Source organism: Arvicanthis niloticus, chromosome 25 (assembly GCF_011762505.2).
Source record: "Arvicanthis niloticus isolate mArvNil1 chromosome 25, mArvNil1.pat.X, whole genome shotgun sequence".
Lineage (NCBI taxonomy): Eukaryota > Metazoa > Chordata > Mammalia > Rodentia > Muridae > Arvicanthis > Arvicanthis niloticus.
Window position 1 is genome coordinate 32,835,033 of NC_133433.1, and position 19,786 is coordinate 32,854,818.

At 43.6% G+C, this 19,786-nt stretch overlaps 1 protein-coding gene across 2 annotated transcripts in view; it reads left to right on the forward strand.

The window, feature by feature from the left end:
• Positions 1-19,786, forward strand: part of Ncoa2 (nuclear receptor coactivator 2) — a 235,971-nt gene that overhangs the window by 188,284 nt on the left and 27,901 nt on the right. For both annotated transcript variants that reach the window (XM_076924349.1, XM_076924348.1), the window contains exons 8-12: positions 2,422-2,523; positions 3,108-3,251; positions 6,537-6,684; positions 8,504-9,773; positions 18,435-18,645. In XM_076924349.1, coding sequence (XP_076780464.1) covers positions 2,422-2,523; positions 3,108-3,251; positions 6,537-6,684; positions 8,504-9,773; positions 18,435-18,645 — 1,875 coding nt within the window. The remainder of the gene's footprint in view (positions 1-2,421; positions 2,524-3,107; positions 3,252-6,536; positions 6,685-8,503; positions 9,774-18,434; positions 18,646-19,786) is intronic.

Consider the following 19,786-nt stretch of genomic DNA (forward strand, 5'->3'; position numbering starts at 1 on the left):
GTTGCTTTGAATTCTAATTTAAATTATATGCCACAGCCCCGGGGGGGGGGGGGGGGGGGAACCCGCACCCGCACATGGGTATAAGCAGCATTTTTCTATAGACTTTCCAGGGAGTAACAATCTATGTAATTATCTGTGCACACCAGGCCTTCAATGTTATATAACAGCAGAGAGGACAAACGGGCAGAGAGTGGTGGGCTTTCAGATACATACGTGTACTGGGTTGCTCCCCCTGATGAGATGCTGATGTCAGTGTCCCTCTATAGTATAAGATGTTGGTGGGGAAAGCACTCTGTGAGTTACAGAAGGAAAGAGCTGTAGATTAGCAGTGCAATGCAATATTCTAGTAGATAATCAGGCAGAACAACCCCTAATCAGCCATTAGCTCTGGCTCTGGACAAATTTCTTCACTTCTCTGTTTATCAATTTATTAAGTCAGAGCATCAGAATCTGGTACAGAGTGAGCGGCATATAACTCAAGAGATGGAGTACCTACCTGAGTTCTGATGTCAGCATGTGTGCACACATACACACAGAGCTTATGACGATGGTTGAGCTATAGTAGCCACTGAATACTAGCGTAGTACTGCTTAACTACAATGTGTAAATGTTCTTAAATTTTATCAGAGAGAAGTTCCAAAGAGCTATTATAGAGAAATGGTATTTCAAATGAGCCTTTGCTTAGGTGTGACTGTCAGACAGTTTAGTTCTGGTCACTCAATGAGTGAACACTGCAGCCTCATCCGTGATAGTCCACAGGTGAGTAAGGCAGCCATGCTGACTCACTGCTCTGCACTGAAGAGGAAAATGTGGACTCTGGTTGAAGTGGAGTCGGTTGGTAAAGTGCTTGCCTAGAATGCACAAACCCCAAACCAACATAAGATTAATCATTGAGATGTACCCCTATAATCCTAGACACAGGAGGTACAGCCAGGTGAGTCAGAAAAGTCAAGGTCATGCATGGCCACACACAGTAAGTGATGCCCAACCAAGATATGTAGTAGACTCTGTCTATAAATTAATTAATGAAATTGGATTTTAAGACAGAGTGTGGTAGTGCACACCTCTAATCTTGGTACTCACATGGGATCAGGTGCATTTAAAGTGGTAAGTACCACTTTAGTGATCCCAGCACAGGATAGAGGTGGAGGATCACTGTAAGCCTGAGTGAGGCCAGCCTGCTCTACAAATGAGTTGCAGGTGAGGCAGAGTGGCATAGCCAGACCCTTGCCTTTAAAAAATAAAAATCTGTATGTTTATAAAAAGCAAGGGCTTCTTTTATTTTTTTTCTCTCCCTTTTATTGTAGCTAAACTATTCCTGGCCTTAGACATGGTAGGGAGGGGTCACCCACTAAGCCACATACCCCACTTCCTTCCCATGATGATTACATTTTAACCCAAAGACACCAACTATTACTTGAGATATTCTACCCCGTCCCAAGTTTACAGATGAATGATTGCAAGCCCATAGGTGATGTGAGATGGTGTGAAGCACCTGCTTCACTTCTGTGGCAGCCCTTTCGTCAGCCTTTCTTTTAACTTGAAAGATGTGCTCTGCATGCTGTACACTTATACAAGACATGCCCCTGTTCTCCAGAAGTGAGCCCCCATGCAGAACACAAGGAAAGTGGGGCTGGAGAGGTGGCTCAACAGTTAAGAGCACTCACTGCCCTTCCACAGGACCCTTGTTCAGTTCCCAGCACCCACATGGTAGCTCACAACCATCTATAAGTCCAGTGCCAGGGGATCTGTCAACCTCTTCTGGACTCCGCAGGCACCAGGCATGTAAGTTATACACAGACACACGTGCAGGCATGATGTCTATACAAATAAATAAAAATTTTAAAATGTTGAAGTAGGGGCGAGGTTAAACCTTAACACTGGCCGTGGAACAAGTTACCATATCAAGACACTAAGCTGTCCGGCAGTGCATCTGATGCATTTACTGTGTACAGTGGAGTTTGTGTATCCTTGGTTCATCTCACCTTGCTATCCTCATAGACCTATATAGTTTATTAAGTGTAATCCTGAAGCTGAGAAGCAAACTCCTTCCCAACTATATCTGATTTTAGTTCTGTCTTTTTGTTTTGTTTATTTTATTATGAATTAACTCTGCATTTACACTCAGTGACTTAGCAAAACATGAATCCCATACTTTTCATCACTAGGGAGGTGGTTTCCAGTCATTACCTCTGGCTTGGTGCATAGACTCTTACCACTGTAAGAGTAGTTTCGGCATCTGCCCCTCTGCTCCAGCTCATCCTAGCAGCCACCTCCCACTATAGCCGAACTAAGAATTAAGCCAGTGAGAAGCTGAGAACCAGGCAACTCTCATTGATTTACCAGGCTGTGTTGTCACAAATATTTGAGTTGATTTGATCACTACAAATATGATAAACAATTATGTCTTATTTATTTAAGATTTGCAGTCCTGCTTGATTTGTGTGGCACGAAGAGTCCCCATGAAGGAAAGACCAGCCCTTCCCTCATCAGAAAGCTTTACCACCCGCCAGGACCTCCAAGGTAAATTCCTATCAGAGAAGACAAAAGTGGTCATTTGAAAATGCATAGGTACTTGAATACAGTAACTGTCTCTGGAGAGCGCTGTGTTGAGAGGTTGGCCTTTATCTGCAGAGGACAGGTGCTGAGGAGCAGCAGGCCCACAGAGAGAGGGACTGTCTTCACCCTGCTCCTTCCTGGAGCTGGAGCTGTATTTGGGCTGCCAGCTCCAAACGGCAGGTGGCAAGCGTTCCATTTCTGCAGTTCTGTCTCTGTGTGACCCACCAACTCCAGAACAGAACAACTCAGTTTCTAAGAAGGCAGAGTTCCAGATGATGCTGGACTATACAAAAAGATCTGTCTAAAAATCAGAAATTATTAAGATGAATAGAATAGAAAGGACACAGGAAGATAGAGGTCATCTGCATAAACTGTGCCATTTTGCATGAGACCAGTCCCCGCAGATACAGTCTGTAACAGTAAGTAAATCTGTATTCCTGAATGCAGTCCCCGCAGATACAGTCTATAGCAGTAAGTAAATCTGTATTCCTGAATGTTAATTGTTTCTCTGAAAAATCGGTGTCATAATGTCTGCTGTTTTCTCTCAGGCAAGATCACTTCTCTGGACACCAGCACCATGAGAGCCGCCATGAAACCGGGCTGGGAGGATTTGGTGAGAAGATGTATTCAGAAATTCCATACACAGCATGAAGGGGAGTCTCTGTCATACGCCAAGAGGCATCATCATGAAGGTAGGCCTCTCTGCATACTACTTTATGTGACCTTTACCGTTGCTTCCTGTGGGGATATTCTATCAAGAAGAGATGCCAAAGCTCGCCTCACAGAGCTTCTGTGTCCTCTGCTGATGCTCCCCAGCTGGTGCTCCCCAGCCCAATAAGCTACTTGATAAAATAAAGCAAGAGGTGTTGATATCACAAAGATGGAGAAAGCGGTCATTTTCTGTGATCCTCATACTTCTGGATGCATGACAAGATAACCAAGGTCTGTGTAATCTAAAGCAACAGGCCCTGCACTGCGTCACAGACTGAAAGAACAGCTGGAAGCAAACTCAACACTCCAGCCATCTTCCAGTTTGTTACAGCCTGACTAAACACTGCCGTTGCATGGCCTTGTCCTCCTGTGTCATCTCATCACCCCCACACCAAGCCCTCCCCTGTGCACATTACAGGTGTTGAGTGGGGCAGGGTCCTGGCTAGAACATGCAGCACATGCGACTCACGTCTCAAGTGGACAGTTCTGCTCTGCAGACAGGGTCTGTAACTAAGCTGTGGCAAACAGAAGTGTAGTATGTCATCCATTTAGTGTACGTCATGCCCTTGGCTTCTTAACCATTCAGGTTTGTACATTGAAGCTTTATGCTTTTGAAGCCACTTAATGGAAAAGCACAGACATAGTAAATGTACTGACTAATCCATTTGCTCCCCACACCTGCATCTTTTTCACCCTAATTTCTTTAAAATTAAGCAAATGATCAAACATTTTGTACCTTCCAGTGTTGTTCTTACTGCTAGAATAAGGGCAAATATAGATGGCACATTTGACAGAAATCAATATTTAAGCTGGCATTTCACTAGATAAGGCTTGGAATAGAAGCAGAAGTTAAAGAGATGCCCTTAGCAACATGTTCAGTGCCCGAGTGCCCTGCACTTAATTACCTAGCTTCCTGGTTCCACACATATAGACAAGGGCTCTACTGCATTTAGAGAGACAGAACGCACTGAAGGGAAACTGCACGTAGATGTACAAAACAGGGAATGAAGAGCCCAGGGCGATAGCTCAGCGGGCAGGAGGACTTCTTGACTAGTCATGAATACCTGAGTTCAAATCACCAAGAACTCAAAAAGAAAGGTGCGGTTGCATGCTCACCTCTTACACCTGCATTGTGGAAGATGGACACAAGATTGCTAGGGCTCTCTAAGCACAGGTGCACACACACACCATATGTACACACTCATGCATACCCTCTAGGCACACACAGGTGCACACACACACCATATTTACACACTCATGCATACCCTCTAGGCACACACAGGTGCACACACACACCATATGTACACACTCATGCATACCCTCTAGGCACACACAGGTGCACACACACACCATATTTACACACTCATGCATACCCTCTAGGCACACACAGGTGCACACACACACCATATTTACACACTCATGCATACCCTCTAGGCACACACAGGTGCACACACAGCATATTTACACACTCATGCATACCCTCTAGGCACATGCAGGTACACACTCTTACATACCCCACAAAAGTGACTATAAATAGTAACTTTTAAAAGAAATGTGTAATCTAGAAGTTTCCACCTGTGTCTAGCAGAAATGTGCTGGAAGGTTTTGAGTTGGGGAGCATCCTAAGGCATCAGGCGTGCTCATTAGTGCTACGTAGTATGCAGACCAAATGGAAGAAGTCTTTAGAGATTACAGCCAAAGTCAGAAGAAAATGTAAAATCAGAAGCCACTGAAAGTGTGAGTCCTTTACACAACTGTATTTCTGTTACTTTGGACACATGCTTCTTATGCAAAGCACAGTATGCATAGAACAGTAACTGACTCCCAGCACAGCCACTTCAGAATCCCTGCAGGCAGTGTGTCCCAATATCCTGTCTGCCTGAGGTGATAGAGGAAGGGGCTGTTTGACAAACACAGAGTGAAATCAGAGTCCCCCTTCTCTTGCTGTAGTTCTCTGACCTGGTGAATTTGCATGGTCACCTTGGGGCAAGTAGCTCAACCTACCAAGTTTGTACAACAATTACATGAGAAACATGACACTTTCCTTAAAATTATTTAAGAAGCAGCTGAGTTTTATCACTTTTTCTTGAATCAAAGTCATGCGAAATATTTGTTATGAAATACAGTTCTATAAATCTCAAGATTATTTTAAGAGAAATTACATTAATCCAGTTGATTTACTCAGTATTACTTGTCTTAACAATAGCAGTATCTGGCCTTTATGTTAAAGCGATTGCACTGGCTCAGGTTGGTGCTTGGGTTTCAGCTGTGTTTAGTGCTTTCTTTTGATAGAGGATGCTTTTCACTTTTATTTCCTATTGTTTGAAGCAGGAAAGAAATACAAACCCTAGCAAGGCAGTGTGAGGTGGTGGGCTGGAGAGGTCACCTGAGGATAGGTGGGCTAGAGAGGTCACCTTAGGATGGGCAATCAGACATGCAGGGTCTTAAACTTCATCCTGATAAGGAGTACTGTAAAGGAAAGCAAAGGCAGATTGTACATAGACATACCATGTTTGGGGGGTGTGTTGCTTTTATGGTGCTTTCTAATATTAAGAAATTATGGAAAGACTTATTTTGACCTGACAAACTGTTTACACTCTCTTTGCCCCATAATAATAATTTGGTTTAAGAAAGAGTTTAGGGTGCTAGAGAGAGATAGCTTAGCCCAGAGAAACGTTAAAAGCACTATCTGCTCTTCTTGACAACCCAGGTTCAGTTCCCAGCTCCTACATGATGGTTCACAACATTCCATAACTCTGGTTTCACTTATATATATTTGGGTAAAATATGCATACACATAAAATAAAAATAAGTCTAAAATTAAAAATAAAAGACAGGCCGGGCGGTGGTGGTGCACGCCTTTAATCCCAGCACTCGGGAGGCAGAGGCAGGCGGATTTCTGAGTTCGAGGCCAGCCTGGTCTACAGAGTGAGTTCCAGGACAGCCAGAACTACACAGAGAAACCCTGTCTCGAAAAAAAACCAAAAAAATAAAAAATAAAAAAATAAAAGACAGTTTGAGTTTTCAATCTGTTATTCTTCGTCATACAAAAAACCTAATTCACTGTTTGGTATTTTGAAAAGTAACTATGTTTTTTAAATGGATGTTTTATGACCTGTAACTTTTTACATGCTCTTAGGAAAACCAGTGAAGCCAATCACTGTTGCGCCTTGTCACACTTCCTTGACACTTGACTCCACTTTTCTGATTTTTTTTTCTTTAGCTTTTTGTTCTAATCATGGCTTGTTTTCTTTTTGTGCCTGCAGTTCTGAGACAAGGGCTGGCGTTCAGTCAAATCTACCGGTTTTCTTTGTCTGATGGCACTCTCGTCGCTGCACAGACGAAGAGCAAGCTCATCCGATCCCAGACCACTAATGAGCCTCAGCTTGTGGTCTCCTTACACATGCTGCACAGGTAACCATGCACTGGGCTGCAGTTTCTCACCCTACACATGCTGCACAGGTAACCATGCACTGGGCTGCAGTTTCTCACCCTACACATGCTGCACAGGTAACCATGCACTGGGTCGCAGTTTCTCACCCCTTGTTGAGAGATGTGCTACAGAAGCAATATGCCACCCAGACGCCTCTTGGTTCCCAGACTCCTCCTTTTTTGACTATGGTGTTATAAACTGTAAAATGAGATCGCTGTTAACTGTCGGCTAGAAACCCTGCATTGTACCAGCAAAGTCCGGCTGCCCTTTGCATTCACCTTTAACAGTAAGAACACACCATCAGACTGGATGTGGTGCACACCATTAGTCACAATACTTGGAGGCAGAGGCAGGTGAATCTCTAAGAGTTCTAGGCCAGCCTGATCTACTCAGCAAGCTCTAAGACAGCCAGGACTACATAGCTCTGAGATCCTGTCTCAACCAAACAAAAACAGAAAAAGAACTGCACAGGGCTTGGCTGCACCTTCCTGTTAAGTCAAGAAGGGAAGTTCCCAGAGAGCAGTGCAGCAAGAACAGGAACATTAAAGCCAGGGCTAAGATTTCTGATCCCGGATGCTTAATCTTTCAACTGGATATTCTTAGACTAGTTTTGATTTTTGTTCTTGGGTTTAATTTCTTCACATTAGACTTTAAATTGAGTGGTTTTCTATAGTAAAAGAAAGAAACATGAATGTTGTTTTTAAAATAAATGTCATAGACCATATTGTTTAAGATACTCGTTTGGGAAAATGATTGAATTTCAAATTTTATAAATGTTTATGTATATGCTGAGGGAAACTTTCTGAGGTGCCGCCAAGAGATATCTACAGTTGCTCTGCTTAAAGAGTCTCAGTTTATTGGATTTCTCAATTATTTTGCTTTCTAGTACAGGAATAAAAAAATCAGGCAAGCCTGGTTGCCAACTAATAGTAAATCTGACCTCAAACTGAAACTGTTTGAAAGTGATTGTGACACAGCAGATTTCACCCACCCACCCCAACTGAAGCTGACATTTGATAATCAGTGAACATGTTTGGTAACTCATAAGTAGCCATCAAGACTGGAGCAAAAGCCCTGAGTTCCGTGAGACTTGCTTCAAGTAAGCATCAAGGAAATAGATTTGAATTTTCCTGGAATGGCAGCCAGTTAAAATCACAAACTGTGTCACTCCAGAACCCCAGCGCAGCCACATTCTATCCTTTGGCCTGCAGGGATTGAGAAGGTGGTTGGGAATCTGTGAGGCAAGTTGATATAACTAATACCAGTAACTTTTCTGCATCAGAAAATGGCCATCTCTCTAACAGTTAGGGCAAGGTGCTTCCCACCAAGGCCTCTGTCCACCATGAACCAAGTGACATCTATCAGAACCTCTAGGCCCTCAGATGTGCCCATTGCTGGGAGCTGGAACTGTGGCAAATGACTGAATCAAGTAGTACTTCTGTGGTAGTTTCCTTAAGGCTGTGGGCGCTCTCAGTTGCTCATCAGGAAGATGTACAATTGAAACCATCCTAATGTCCTCTGTCCTTACTGAAATTTCAGTGTGAGAGTAGTCTAACTTAACCTCCATACACACTTCAGTAAAAGCCCAGACATCTTGATACACTGCCTGAAAAGCATCCCTCTTAGTCCAGAGCTGTTCAGTCCAGCCCATAAATGCAGGTGTTTTCATCTAAGCCTTGGCTTCTTTTAAATGTAGCCTGCTTTTGTAAAGAAGAGACCCTGCCATTTTTTAAAATTAGTAACAGTTTACCTTGTATTTCTCCTTTTATCTTACTTATGTTTCTTTCCTCATTGTAACAGAGAGCAGAATGTATGTGTAATGAATCCGGATCTGACTGGACAAGCGATGGGGAAGCCATTGAATCCAATTAGCTCTAGCAGTCCTGCCCATCAGGCCATGTGCAGTGGGAACCCAGGTCAGGACATGACCCTCGGTAGCAATATAAATTTTCCCATGAACGGCCCAAAGGAACAAATGGGCATGCCTATGGGCAGGTTTGGTGGTTCTGGGGGCATGAACCATGTATCAGGCATGCAAGCAACCACTCCTCAGGGTAGTAACTATGCACTCAAAATGAACAGTCCCTCACAAAGCAGCCCCGGCATGAACCCAGGGCCGCCCAGCTCTGTGCTCTCCCCAAGGCACCGCATGAGCCCCGGCGTGGCTGGCAGTCCTCGCGTCCCACCCAGTCAGTTCTCCCCTGCAGGAAGCTTGCATTCCCCTGTGGGAGTTTGCAGCAGCACAGGAAATAGCCATAGTTATACCAACAGTTCCCTCAATGCACTGCAAGCCCTCAGCGAGGGCCACGGGGTCTCACTAGGGTCATCGTTGGCTTCACCGGACCTAAAAATGGGCAATTTGCAAAACTCCCCAGTTAATATGAATCCTCCCCCACTCAGCAAGATGGGAAGCTTGGACTCCAAAGACTGTTTTGGACTTTATGGGGAGCCATCAGAAGGTACAACTGGACAAGCAGAGGCCAGCTGCCATCCTGAAGAACAAAAGGGGCCCAACGATTCGAGCATGCCCCAGACGGCCAGCGGGGACAGGGCTGAGGGACACAGCCGGCTGCATGACAGCAAAGGGCAGACCAAACTCCTACAGCTGCTGACCACCAAGTCTGACCAGATGGAGCCTTCCCCCTTGCCCAGCTCTTTGTCGGACACAAACAAGGACTCTACAGGTAGCTTGCCTGGACCTGGATCTACGCATGGCACCTCGCTCAAGGAGAAGCATAAGATTTTGCACAGACTCTTACAGGACAGCAGTTCCCCTGTAGACTTGGCCAAGCTGACAGCAGAAGCCACAGGGAAAGAGCTGAACCAGGAGTCCAGCAGCACAGCTCCTGGGTCAGAAGTGACTGTCAAACAGGAGCCAGCGAGCCCGAAGAAGAAAGAGAATGCACTACTGCGCTATTTGCTCGACAAAGATGATACTAAAGATATTGGTTTACCGGAAATAACCCCCAAACTCGAGCGACTGGACAGTAAGACAGATCCTGCCAGTAACACAAAGCTAATCGCTATGAAAACTGTGAAGGAGGAGGTGAGCTTTGAGCCCAGTGACCAGGTGAGTTTTCTAATGTCGTCTCCCAGATGTCCTTCAAGGGGACAGTCTGTAACTCCCTAAAAGTAGCATTTGTGTTTGTGGGCCTTACTTTATAAGTTACTTTGCATGAAAATGTGTTCTACACTGCAAAGTTACACAGAACAGACATGGGCTTGGGAGGCCATGTGGCTTGCTCTCAGACACTCAGCCACTGTAGGCCAGAGTAGCTGTGGACACTGGGCAAGTAAGTATGGCTGTGCTCTGATATAGTTTTACAGGCACTTACTTATAAACTGTGGTGTGGACAGTTGTGATGGGCACAAAGGATTCTTCTGATTGGTTTTTTTTTTGGGGGGGTGTGGTCATTGTTCTTGCTATGAGCAAGGTGAATTCATTCTCGGGTCATAGGTCAGATGCAAACAAGCGTGAGCAGGATGAACTGCACCGTGACTGTAGTTAGCTGAACCCAGACTGGTGGCAGTTTCTTCCTTAGACCAGAGCTTTATCAGAACGGACTTAAGTATCTATGTGTTGCTCTCTGTGTGATCAGAGTTCAGCCAGTAGAGATCCTTCTGCCTCTTTCCTCTCTGTGAACACTTCTGAGTAATGTACAGGAATCTCACTGACTGTTGGTTAAAACACACCAGAGGAAATGGACGGAGACAGATAAAGCCATTATGTATTCATTCAGAACCAGAATAACGGGTTACATTCTGTCTGTGCTTCTCTCCAAAGTGAGCACCTTGGAAACAATCCAGAGGACCTACAGTAATGTTCAGAATCAGTCTTTTATTTATTTATTTTTACAAAAAACAATCCTTATACAATATGATCCACTGTAAAATAGCACTGTCAGACTAGTTAATATATCACTGCATGTGCTGGTCATTTTTGGGGTATAAACACTGTTTTTAAAACTCTCTGGCTGGGCAGTGGTGGCACATGCCTTTAATCCCAGCACTTGGGAGGCAGAGGCAGGTGGATTTCTGAGTTCAAGGCCAGCCTGGTCTACAGAGTGAGCTCCAGTACAGCCCAGGCTATACAGAGAAACCCTGTCTCGAAAAACAAAAACAAAACAAAAAAACCTCTTCTGAGTGGTCTTCAATGTACATAGGTTGCGGTTTGCACCACATTGTACAACAGACCTCTGGAATGTTTTCATCCAAACTGACATTTTGATCCTTCTCCAACATTTCAATTCTGGCCCCTCAGCCATTCCCAACAATACTCTGGTGTGTAAGGTGCCACAGCGAGGAAGCAAACCACTGACACTTCTACTGACTTACAAAAGCAAGTGATACACGTTGTTGCGGCTGCAGTGGTGGAAGCCATGGCTGACTGGAGGTTAGGATCCAGCCTCACCTTCCCCAGGTTGAACACGACCCGTCTGGCAGACTCTTTCTCATGTCATGATTGGCTAAGCAGTGAAGAAGTCACAGGAGCCTCTCTCCTTAAAATGGCCTATAATCTGCCCTTGAAAGTTGGGTTGTAAGTAGGAAGGTAGTGTCACCAGCTTCAAGAGAGCTGCACTCCCATCCCACACTGTGCCCCTGACACCCCCCCCCCCCCCGGCCCCACAGAGGCTGCACTGGGGACAGTCCCTGCCAGCCAAGCTGGTTCTGAGGGCTTGGCCTCCTGATTCTTTCACTGTGATGCCGACGATTGCTGCCATTCCTGAGAACAGATACAATCATTCAGACATCCCTGTTGCTCACAGGGAAACAGAATAAGATGACATTAACATTATTGGTGAATAATCCTAAAGTCGGATGCCAGCAGCAGGTCTGTGTTTTATAATGCTGTGAACTCATGAGCTGGGCCACCAAGGCCAACAGAAAGTTAATGGCAGTGCCTTGTGTGGTGTGGTATGAAAAGCATGTGACAACCGGGCTTTCATCTTCGGGGTGCACTGGATGAGATGATGCGGCGGTAGTGGCAGCTCAGAACGGCAGGCATAGATAGCCAGTGTCACTTAGGTGTCTTACCATGCTAGAGAGCAGACTAAGGACTCCAGAGATCTCAGTGCTCAGTGTAGAGCATAGCTGGCCCCTGCCTCCATAGATAGAGCGTGTTTCTGTTTCTGGTCTCAGACCCTAGGGACTTAGAGGGACAATGAAAGAGATCACTGATAATTCTCATTACTTTGTATATATGATTTCACTAATGTCAAACAAAAGGTTTGGTTTCATTTTTAAGTCTTTGAATCACTTGGATTTTTTTATTTGGGAGAAATAATTTTCTAATCAAAATTATCTGAGAAACAAAGACTAGTATGAATCAGTATAAATCTGTTGTTTGAAGATGGGGGAAAAGCCGGGCACACGTTCACATCCAGGAATTACATGTTCTTTAATGAAGCTCGCCCCTTGCTCACCTTCCCTCCACCCTCTCCCAAACCCCATCTAAAAGACAGTTTCACAGAGCCAGTTTAGCATCAAAATCATAGCAAGGAGAAAAGTTACCACAGGAAGTATGCTTTGCCTAAATTTAGATCCCTTAGCATGAGGAAAAGGGCGATTCTTTCACCCCTGCTCACCTTCTGTCCCCTACAGACAGTCTCCTCACCTTTCTAGAGGAATTATTTAGTAAGCATGCACACATAGTAAGCCTGGAATGCAATGGATGGTCTTGTTATTTTGACTCCAAAAAAAAAAAAAAAAAAAAAAAATTTAACTGAGTGTGTGTTTAATGTATTACTAACGTTTTAAAGTCAGGAAGTGCTTCAGTGGCGCAGTATTATTAAACTGAAAATGGCATGTTTTTACTGGGCAGAGCATTCAATCAAGATGTTTCTATGCCATTTCCTAGCCAACAGGAAACAGAAACTGACAGAAACATTTCCAGTCTGTTTACTGCCCTAAGTCACGTGCTTATTTACACAATGGGGCATTGCTGGTGCCCTGCCAAGCAATCGTCTGGCTCCTGCTCTCTTTGAGGACTTGAAACGGGTCTCCCATTGCTTGACTCCATTAGAAAAGCCCTGTTAAGCTGGTAGTGCCCAGACACTCCCTCCAGATACTATAGAATTCCTTCACAAGTCTATGCTAATCAAATGGTATGATACTGTATTTTTTTATTTAAAATGTTTTCAAATGGTACTTTTTAATTTATTAGAATACTCATGTGCCTCTTTATTCAGAGAACAAGTTGATTTTTGACACGTGAAAATAATTATAAAACTAAAACGAAAAAATTAAAGAAATCATCTATTTTTCATTTTGTAGAGCTAAAAAAAACAAACAGTAGAGCTAAAAAAAACAAACAAACAAAAACCAACTTTCTGACTCATTTTCTGCCAGAAATAATTGAAACTAACTACCGAAATTGATTGTGGCTAATTTGGGCATTCAAATAGATGCCCAAGTGAAACTTTGAAGTGTCTGCAAGACATTTTAAAGGAAAGCATTGTGCTCTTTGTCTTGCAAAGAAAGTGTGCCTAACAAGTGAGGAGGATCTGAAGCACATCAGTGAGATGTAAATCACAAAGCTGTAGAAGACAACTTCTCTCAGAAACATCAAATTATCACACTAAGCCCTTCCAGAACTGAATAGAACATTTAAACTTAGAGCCATGGCGGTGTGCTTCTGCAGTCCAGAGCTGAGAGAGAATTATAAATTCAAGGTCAACCTTACCTCAGGGAAAGAAAAGTTAAACTGATAACAAGTTAATGATAAATGCATATTCTAAAAATTGACAAGGAATAAATTCAAGCAAAGCAATGTCTCTAAAAGTTCACAGTGCATCTTGAAATGTTAGCCTGAGTGAGTTCAGATAGTGTCCAGAGCTCTGAACCTGTGGAAGCTTGTTCATAGAATGCTACAGAACTCTCAGTTTGATTCTCAAGTCAAAGTTCTGCTGCTAACTTTTCTTCCCTCTGCTTTCCCTCCCTCCTTCCCTCCCTTTCCTTTTCTTCTCTTTTCTTTTCTTTTCTATACTTTCTTCCTTTCCTATACTGGGCATTGAACCCAAGGCCTCTTACAAGCCTTACAATTGAGTTGTGCTCTCCCTCACATAGATGCTGATGCAGTTGTAAATAAGAGTGATCAAAGTTTGGAGATAGAGACTTTAAGACTTTCTTTTAAAAAATAAAAATTAGGGATGGGGTGGGAGGAAGGGTTAACTCAGGCCATATTACACAAAGCTGGTTTGGTCCACAGCACTGCATGAATACATAAATAAAAACTTTACATTGATATGTATATATATATATATGAATATGATATGAAATTTTTTACTTAGAAATTATTTGAGCTGGGCATTTTCCACACACCTGGAGTCCCCACACTTTGAAGGTGAGGAGGCTGGGAAGATCAAGAGGTAAAAGCTAGGCTCTGCTCTATAGGAGCTTGAAGACCTGTCTGGGACCCCATCTCATCATTTTTTTTCTTATATAAATTGATTTTAGTTACTCATGTATCTTAACACATATGTATTAAACATTATATGTGCCTGTATTTATATATACTTAAAGTAGCATGTTACACAGAGTTACACACAAAACAGAAGAGCCTGGCCAGATGTGGGGTACACATGTTTACTGCCAGATGTGGGATGCACATGTTTACTGCCAGCACTCGGAGACAGAAGTAGGCAGTCTGGTCTATGTAGAGTTCCAGGACAGCAAAAACCACTGAGTCTCTAGGAAGGGAGGGTAAGAAGGAAAGGAAAGAAAGGCCAGGCATGGTGCAGTGTGCCTAGAATCCCAGCTCCCAGGAGGCAGAATACAGCACTTCAAGTTCAAGGCCATCCTGGGCTACACAGTAACCTCTGTCTCCAAAACTTTTAAAAAAAAAAAAAAATTGTATTGTGTTTAAAGTGGTTTATAATTTTGTTCCTGTAGCCTGTAACAGGAAAAACATTCTGTCGTAGCTCAGATTGGGGGCAAACTCAAGTGCATGAAAAGTTCATAAGAAAATGAACACACACACACACTTCTCGCTTTGTTTCCATGAGCCTATTTCCTGTAACTCTCATGGGGTAATCTGCCAGGCTGTCAGAGGCGCATTCTTGTTTATCTCAGTGATCTCCCTCACCTGCACACTGAGCTTCAGAGGTCCTCAGGATAAAGCATCGTTGTTATAGGACTCTTCTTCAAAGATCAGAGGTAGCTCCCTGGAGCCCTGTTCTCATCTGTTATCACAGAGGCATAGGAAACACTTCTCTGAGGAATCAGGAAGCTATAGGGATTTCTGTTTTAGTTTTAATGATGAGAGGAATACATCTTGTTGACTGACCGTCACTCCCACCCTACAAGCCTCACTGTTGAAGGAACTGTCAGTCACAGCTGATCTAGAGGGTACAAGGTTTCCCTTCCTCAGGAACTCTTAGGGCCACATCTCTTGTCTGTACCTCTCCCATAGAAAGCTCGTTGTCCTGTTGGAAATGGGGGACACAAAAATGCCCTTCTTGTTTTAAGAGTGGTACATGAAGGATACAGAAGGTACACTCTGGAAAGGAGTGGCTAAGTTCATTGCTTAAGTAGTTGCCTCTGAAAAGAATCAAAATGTCACTTCAACAGTGAACTTCCTAACCCGACAAGAGAGGTCCCAGGCTCAGCTAGCGAAGGCCTTTGTCACTGTTATGCCTGATGACCCAAGGTCTATCCCCTAGACCCATATGGGAAAGAGAGAATCAGCTCCCACAGGTCAGCCTCTGACGCTCACACACACAAATAAATGAAAGACACAGTAGATTCCACAGAAGCACACTTCTATAATCTCAGTGCTGGCGGGGGGTGGGGGGGTGGGGGGGAGCAGACAGGAAGTCACAGGCAAAGCCAGACTACACAAAGAGAAAGCTTGTCTCAGATAAAGGTATTCTATGTAGATACTGTATTTCCAGTGACAAAAGTCTTAGCAATTCTATCTGCTCTATAGAGGCCAGAAGGAAGTGTTTGCTTTGCCAGTTTCATGTGGACTCAGATACTTTTGTTCAGTTTTGAAACCATCTCCCTCTAGCCCACACTAGCCTATAGCTCACTGCATAGCCCAGGCTGGCTTTAGCCTCAAGTGCTGGGATTCAGGCATGATCACACTTGTTCTACCACTTTCCTGTGTAATTGCAATCTGTGATCTTAAATGCTAGCACCCTGATAGGTTCTATCCAAAAGAATGTCAGTGAAGTCATTCTAGTTTTTAGACACACACACAAAAGTAGTCAGTGTAAAATAGTGGTCATACTTAACATTATTAATCAATATTGGCAATGGAAATTGAATTCAAGAAATTATTTTAAGAAACTGGTTCATGTGTTAATATGTGCTATGTTTCATACCAGGCAGTGGTGGCTCATGCCTTTAATCCCAGCACTTGGGAGGCAAAGGCAGGTAAAATTCTGTGAGTTCAAGGCCAGCCTGGTCCATAGATCAAGTTCCAGGACAGAAACTTGTCTCCAAAAACTAGGTGGGGGGAAAAAAAGCTAGCTTGGTCATCCATATATTCAGTCACCTAAGCTAGTTAATAAGAAAGCTACTGCCATTCAAAACCTAAAATAAAAGCAAACAAAAAGCACATTTCAAATTGAAAAACCAAGACTTAGCTAGTTCATGAGTATTTGAAGCTTATTTTACAGCCAACCCACACACACACGGGAAAGAGCCATGGTTATCTGTACCATATTCCCACACACACACAAGGGAAATAGCCTTGGTTATCTGTACCATATTCCCCCACACACAAAGGAAATAGCCATGGTTATCTGTACCATATTCCCACACACACAAGGGAAATACCCATGGTTATCTGTACCATATTCCCACACACAACCTGGAAAGAGCCATGGTTATCTGTACCATATTCCCACACACACACAGGAAATACCCATGGTTATCTGTACCATATTCCCACACACAACCTGGAAAGAGCCATGGTTATCTATACCATATTCCCACACACACAAGGGAAAGAGCCATGGTTATCTGTACCATATTCCCCCACACACAAGGGAAATAGCCATGGTTATCTGTACCATATTCCCACACACACAAAGGAAATAACCATGGTTATCTGTACCATATTCCCACACACACCTGGGAAAGAGCCATGGTTATCTGTACCATATTCCCACACACACAGGAAATAGCCATGGTTATCTGTACCATATTCCCACACACACAAAGGAAATAACCATGGTTATCTGTACCATATTCCCACACACACACAGGAAATACCCATGGTTATCTGTACCATATTCCCACACACACGGGAAAGAGCCATGGTTATCTGTACCATATTCACACACACACACGGGAAATAGCCATGGTTATCTGTACCATATTCCCACACACAACCTGGAAAGAGCCATGGTTATCTGTACCATATTCCCACACACACAAAGAAAATAGCCATGGTTATCTGTACCATATTCCCACACACACAAGGGAAAGAGCCATGGTTATCTGTACCATATTCCCACACACACAAAGGAAATAGCCATGGTTATCTGTACCATATTCCCACATACACAAGGGAAAGAGCCATGGTTATCTATACCATATTCCCACACACACAAGGGAAATAGCCATGGTTATCTGTACCATATTCCCACACACACACACGGGAAAGAGCCATGGTTATCTGTACCATATTCCCACACACACAAGGGAAATAGCCATGGTTATCTGTACCATATTCCCACACACAACCTGGAAAGAGCCATGGTTATCTGTACCATATTCCCACACACACACAGGAAATACCCATGGTTATCTGTACCATATTCCCACACACAACCTGGAAAGAGCCATGGTTATCTGTACCATATTCCCACACACACACAGGAAATACCTATGGTTATCTGTACCATATTCACACACACACACAGGAAATACCCATGGTTATCTGTACCATATTCCCACACACAACCTGGAAAGAGCCATGGTTATCTGTACCATATTCACAGACACACACAGGAAATACCCATGGTTATCTGTACCATATTCCCACACACAACCTGGAAAGAACCATGGTTATCTGTACCATATTCCCACACACACACACAAGGGAAATAGCCATGGTTATCTGTACCATATTCCCACACACGGGAAAGAGCCATGGTTATCTGTACCATATTCCCACACACAGAAGGGAAAGAGCCATGGTTATCTGTACCATATTCCCACACACACAAGGGAAAGAGCCATGGTTATCTGTACCATATTCCCACACTCACAAGGGAAATAGCCATGATTATCTGTACCATATTCCCACACACACAAGGGAAAGAGCCATGGTTATCTGTACTATATTTTACACCAGCTTTATTGTTGTTATTTCTTAAGAAACTTAACCACCAAACCTAGATCCAAACTGTAAGTTGTGGTTCAACTATAAGTAGTTGGATATGTTTTTTTCATAATTAACGGGTGGTTCACATAAAACAAAGGGAATACGTAAAGTGCTAGTGAATCAGAAGGTGAGAGACAGCTTTCTTTCTAAATCAGCCTTGCCTGGTTTCTAGGTGAGGTAGTCAGGGTCCAGAGGTTAGATTGCAGTCCTCAGCGGATTCACTTATGAGAGACGGTTGGCCCAGCGTTAGGGCTGATATTTGCACATACCTGCTTTTTTATTAAACTTGGCTGGGATACCCTGTGATGATTGGGTCTGTAGTTGCCAGTGGCTGGGGTTGGGGTGTCCCCTCTTGGAGCATGGACCTGGATGTACACTTGTGTTTGTTGACTGCAGCCTGGCAGCGAGCTGGACAACTTGGAAGAGATTTTGGATGATTTGCAGAACAGTCAGTTACCACAGCTTTTCCCAGATACAAGGCCAGGAGCTCCTACTGGGTCAGTTGACAAGCAAGCCATCATCAATGACCTCATGCAGCTCACGGCTGACAGCAGTCCTGTCGCACCTGTCGGAGCCCAGAAAGCAGCCCTGCGACTATCACAGAGCAGTGAGTATACTGTTCCCGGGTTTGCGAATGTCACAGAGCAGTGAGTATATGGTTCCCAGGATGTTGAGCAGTCTCCCATTTAATCCCCACCAGAAACAGATTATTCAAGTCAGTCAGCCACAGTTTAGTTACTTGGAGGTTTTCTGTGATAAAACAGCACCATCTACTGTCCTGTCTGTCAAAGTATTCCATCAGTTTACTGCCATAGTTTCCTTTGGGGAGGAAAATCCAAATCAGGCATGGTTGCTGCATGCCGGTATCCCAGACATGAGGCTGAGACGGGAGGATGGTAAGTCCAGAGCCAAACCGAGCTACATAGTGAGACCCTGTCTCAAAAAAGTTTTAATTGTTCACTAAAAGGCTGCTCACAGTCAAACGCCTTAACCTGCTCTGTCATTTAGGAATCTTACTTTAAATTTGTTTTAGCTGAGTAAAAAATGCCATTCAGTCTGATAGAATACATTGAGTTTTCAGTTTTGTGTGAAAGAGCAGTTTTTCGATAGTTTACAGAAAGACAACTCTTCAGTGCTGGTAAACATAAACAGTGTTTCTTCCTCAGTAGAACCCTGACCCCTAGCAGTGTTCTCAAGTCTGAAAAAGCAAACCTCAGTCAAATCAGAGATGACTCCCTTTAGAAACTAAGTCCTTTCTTGCATGATTCCTGACCATTCTAGAAAGGGGTAAAGGAAGGTGAGGTGAGTTTTGTTTGACCCAGGCAATCACAAAGCTGAAGAATTGAGAGAAGAAGGTAAGAAACAAAGCATAGGAGATAGTACTCCTTAACCCAGACAGTAGCAGAGAACACGGTGGAGGCTCTCAGCTCCTATGCCTGGGGGCTCCCAATAGGACTTGGAATAGTGAACTGACCCACAGGAAGGCAGGGCTGGGGAAGGTTAGGAATGTCCGTTCCCAGCACTGGTTTTTCTGAATGTTTTTTTTTTTCTACCATAGGTTGTTGAAAAGTTCTCTTTCTCTTAACTGCTAGTGCAGTCTATGCTTATAAGAGTAAAAGAAAGTAAAGTCTTGATATCACTAACAAATTAGCTCTATAAATTAGTGTGTATAGTATTTCAGTGTTTTAATAACATTGTTATAAAATTACAGGTCATCTACTTGACACCAGATTACCGCTCAGTACACA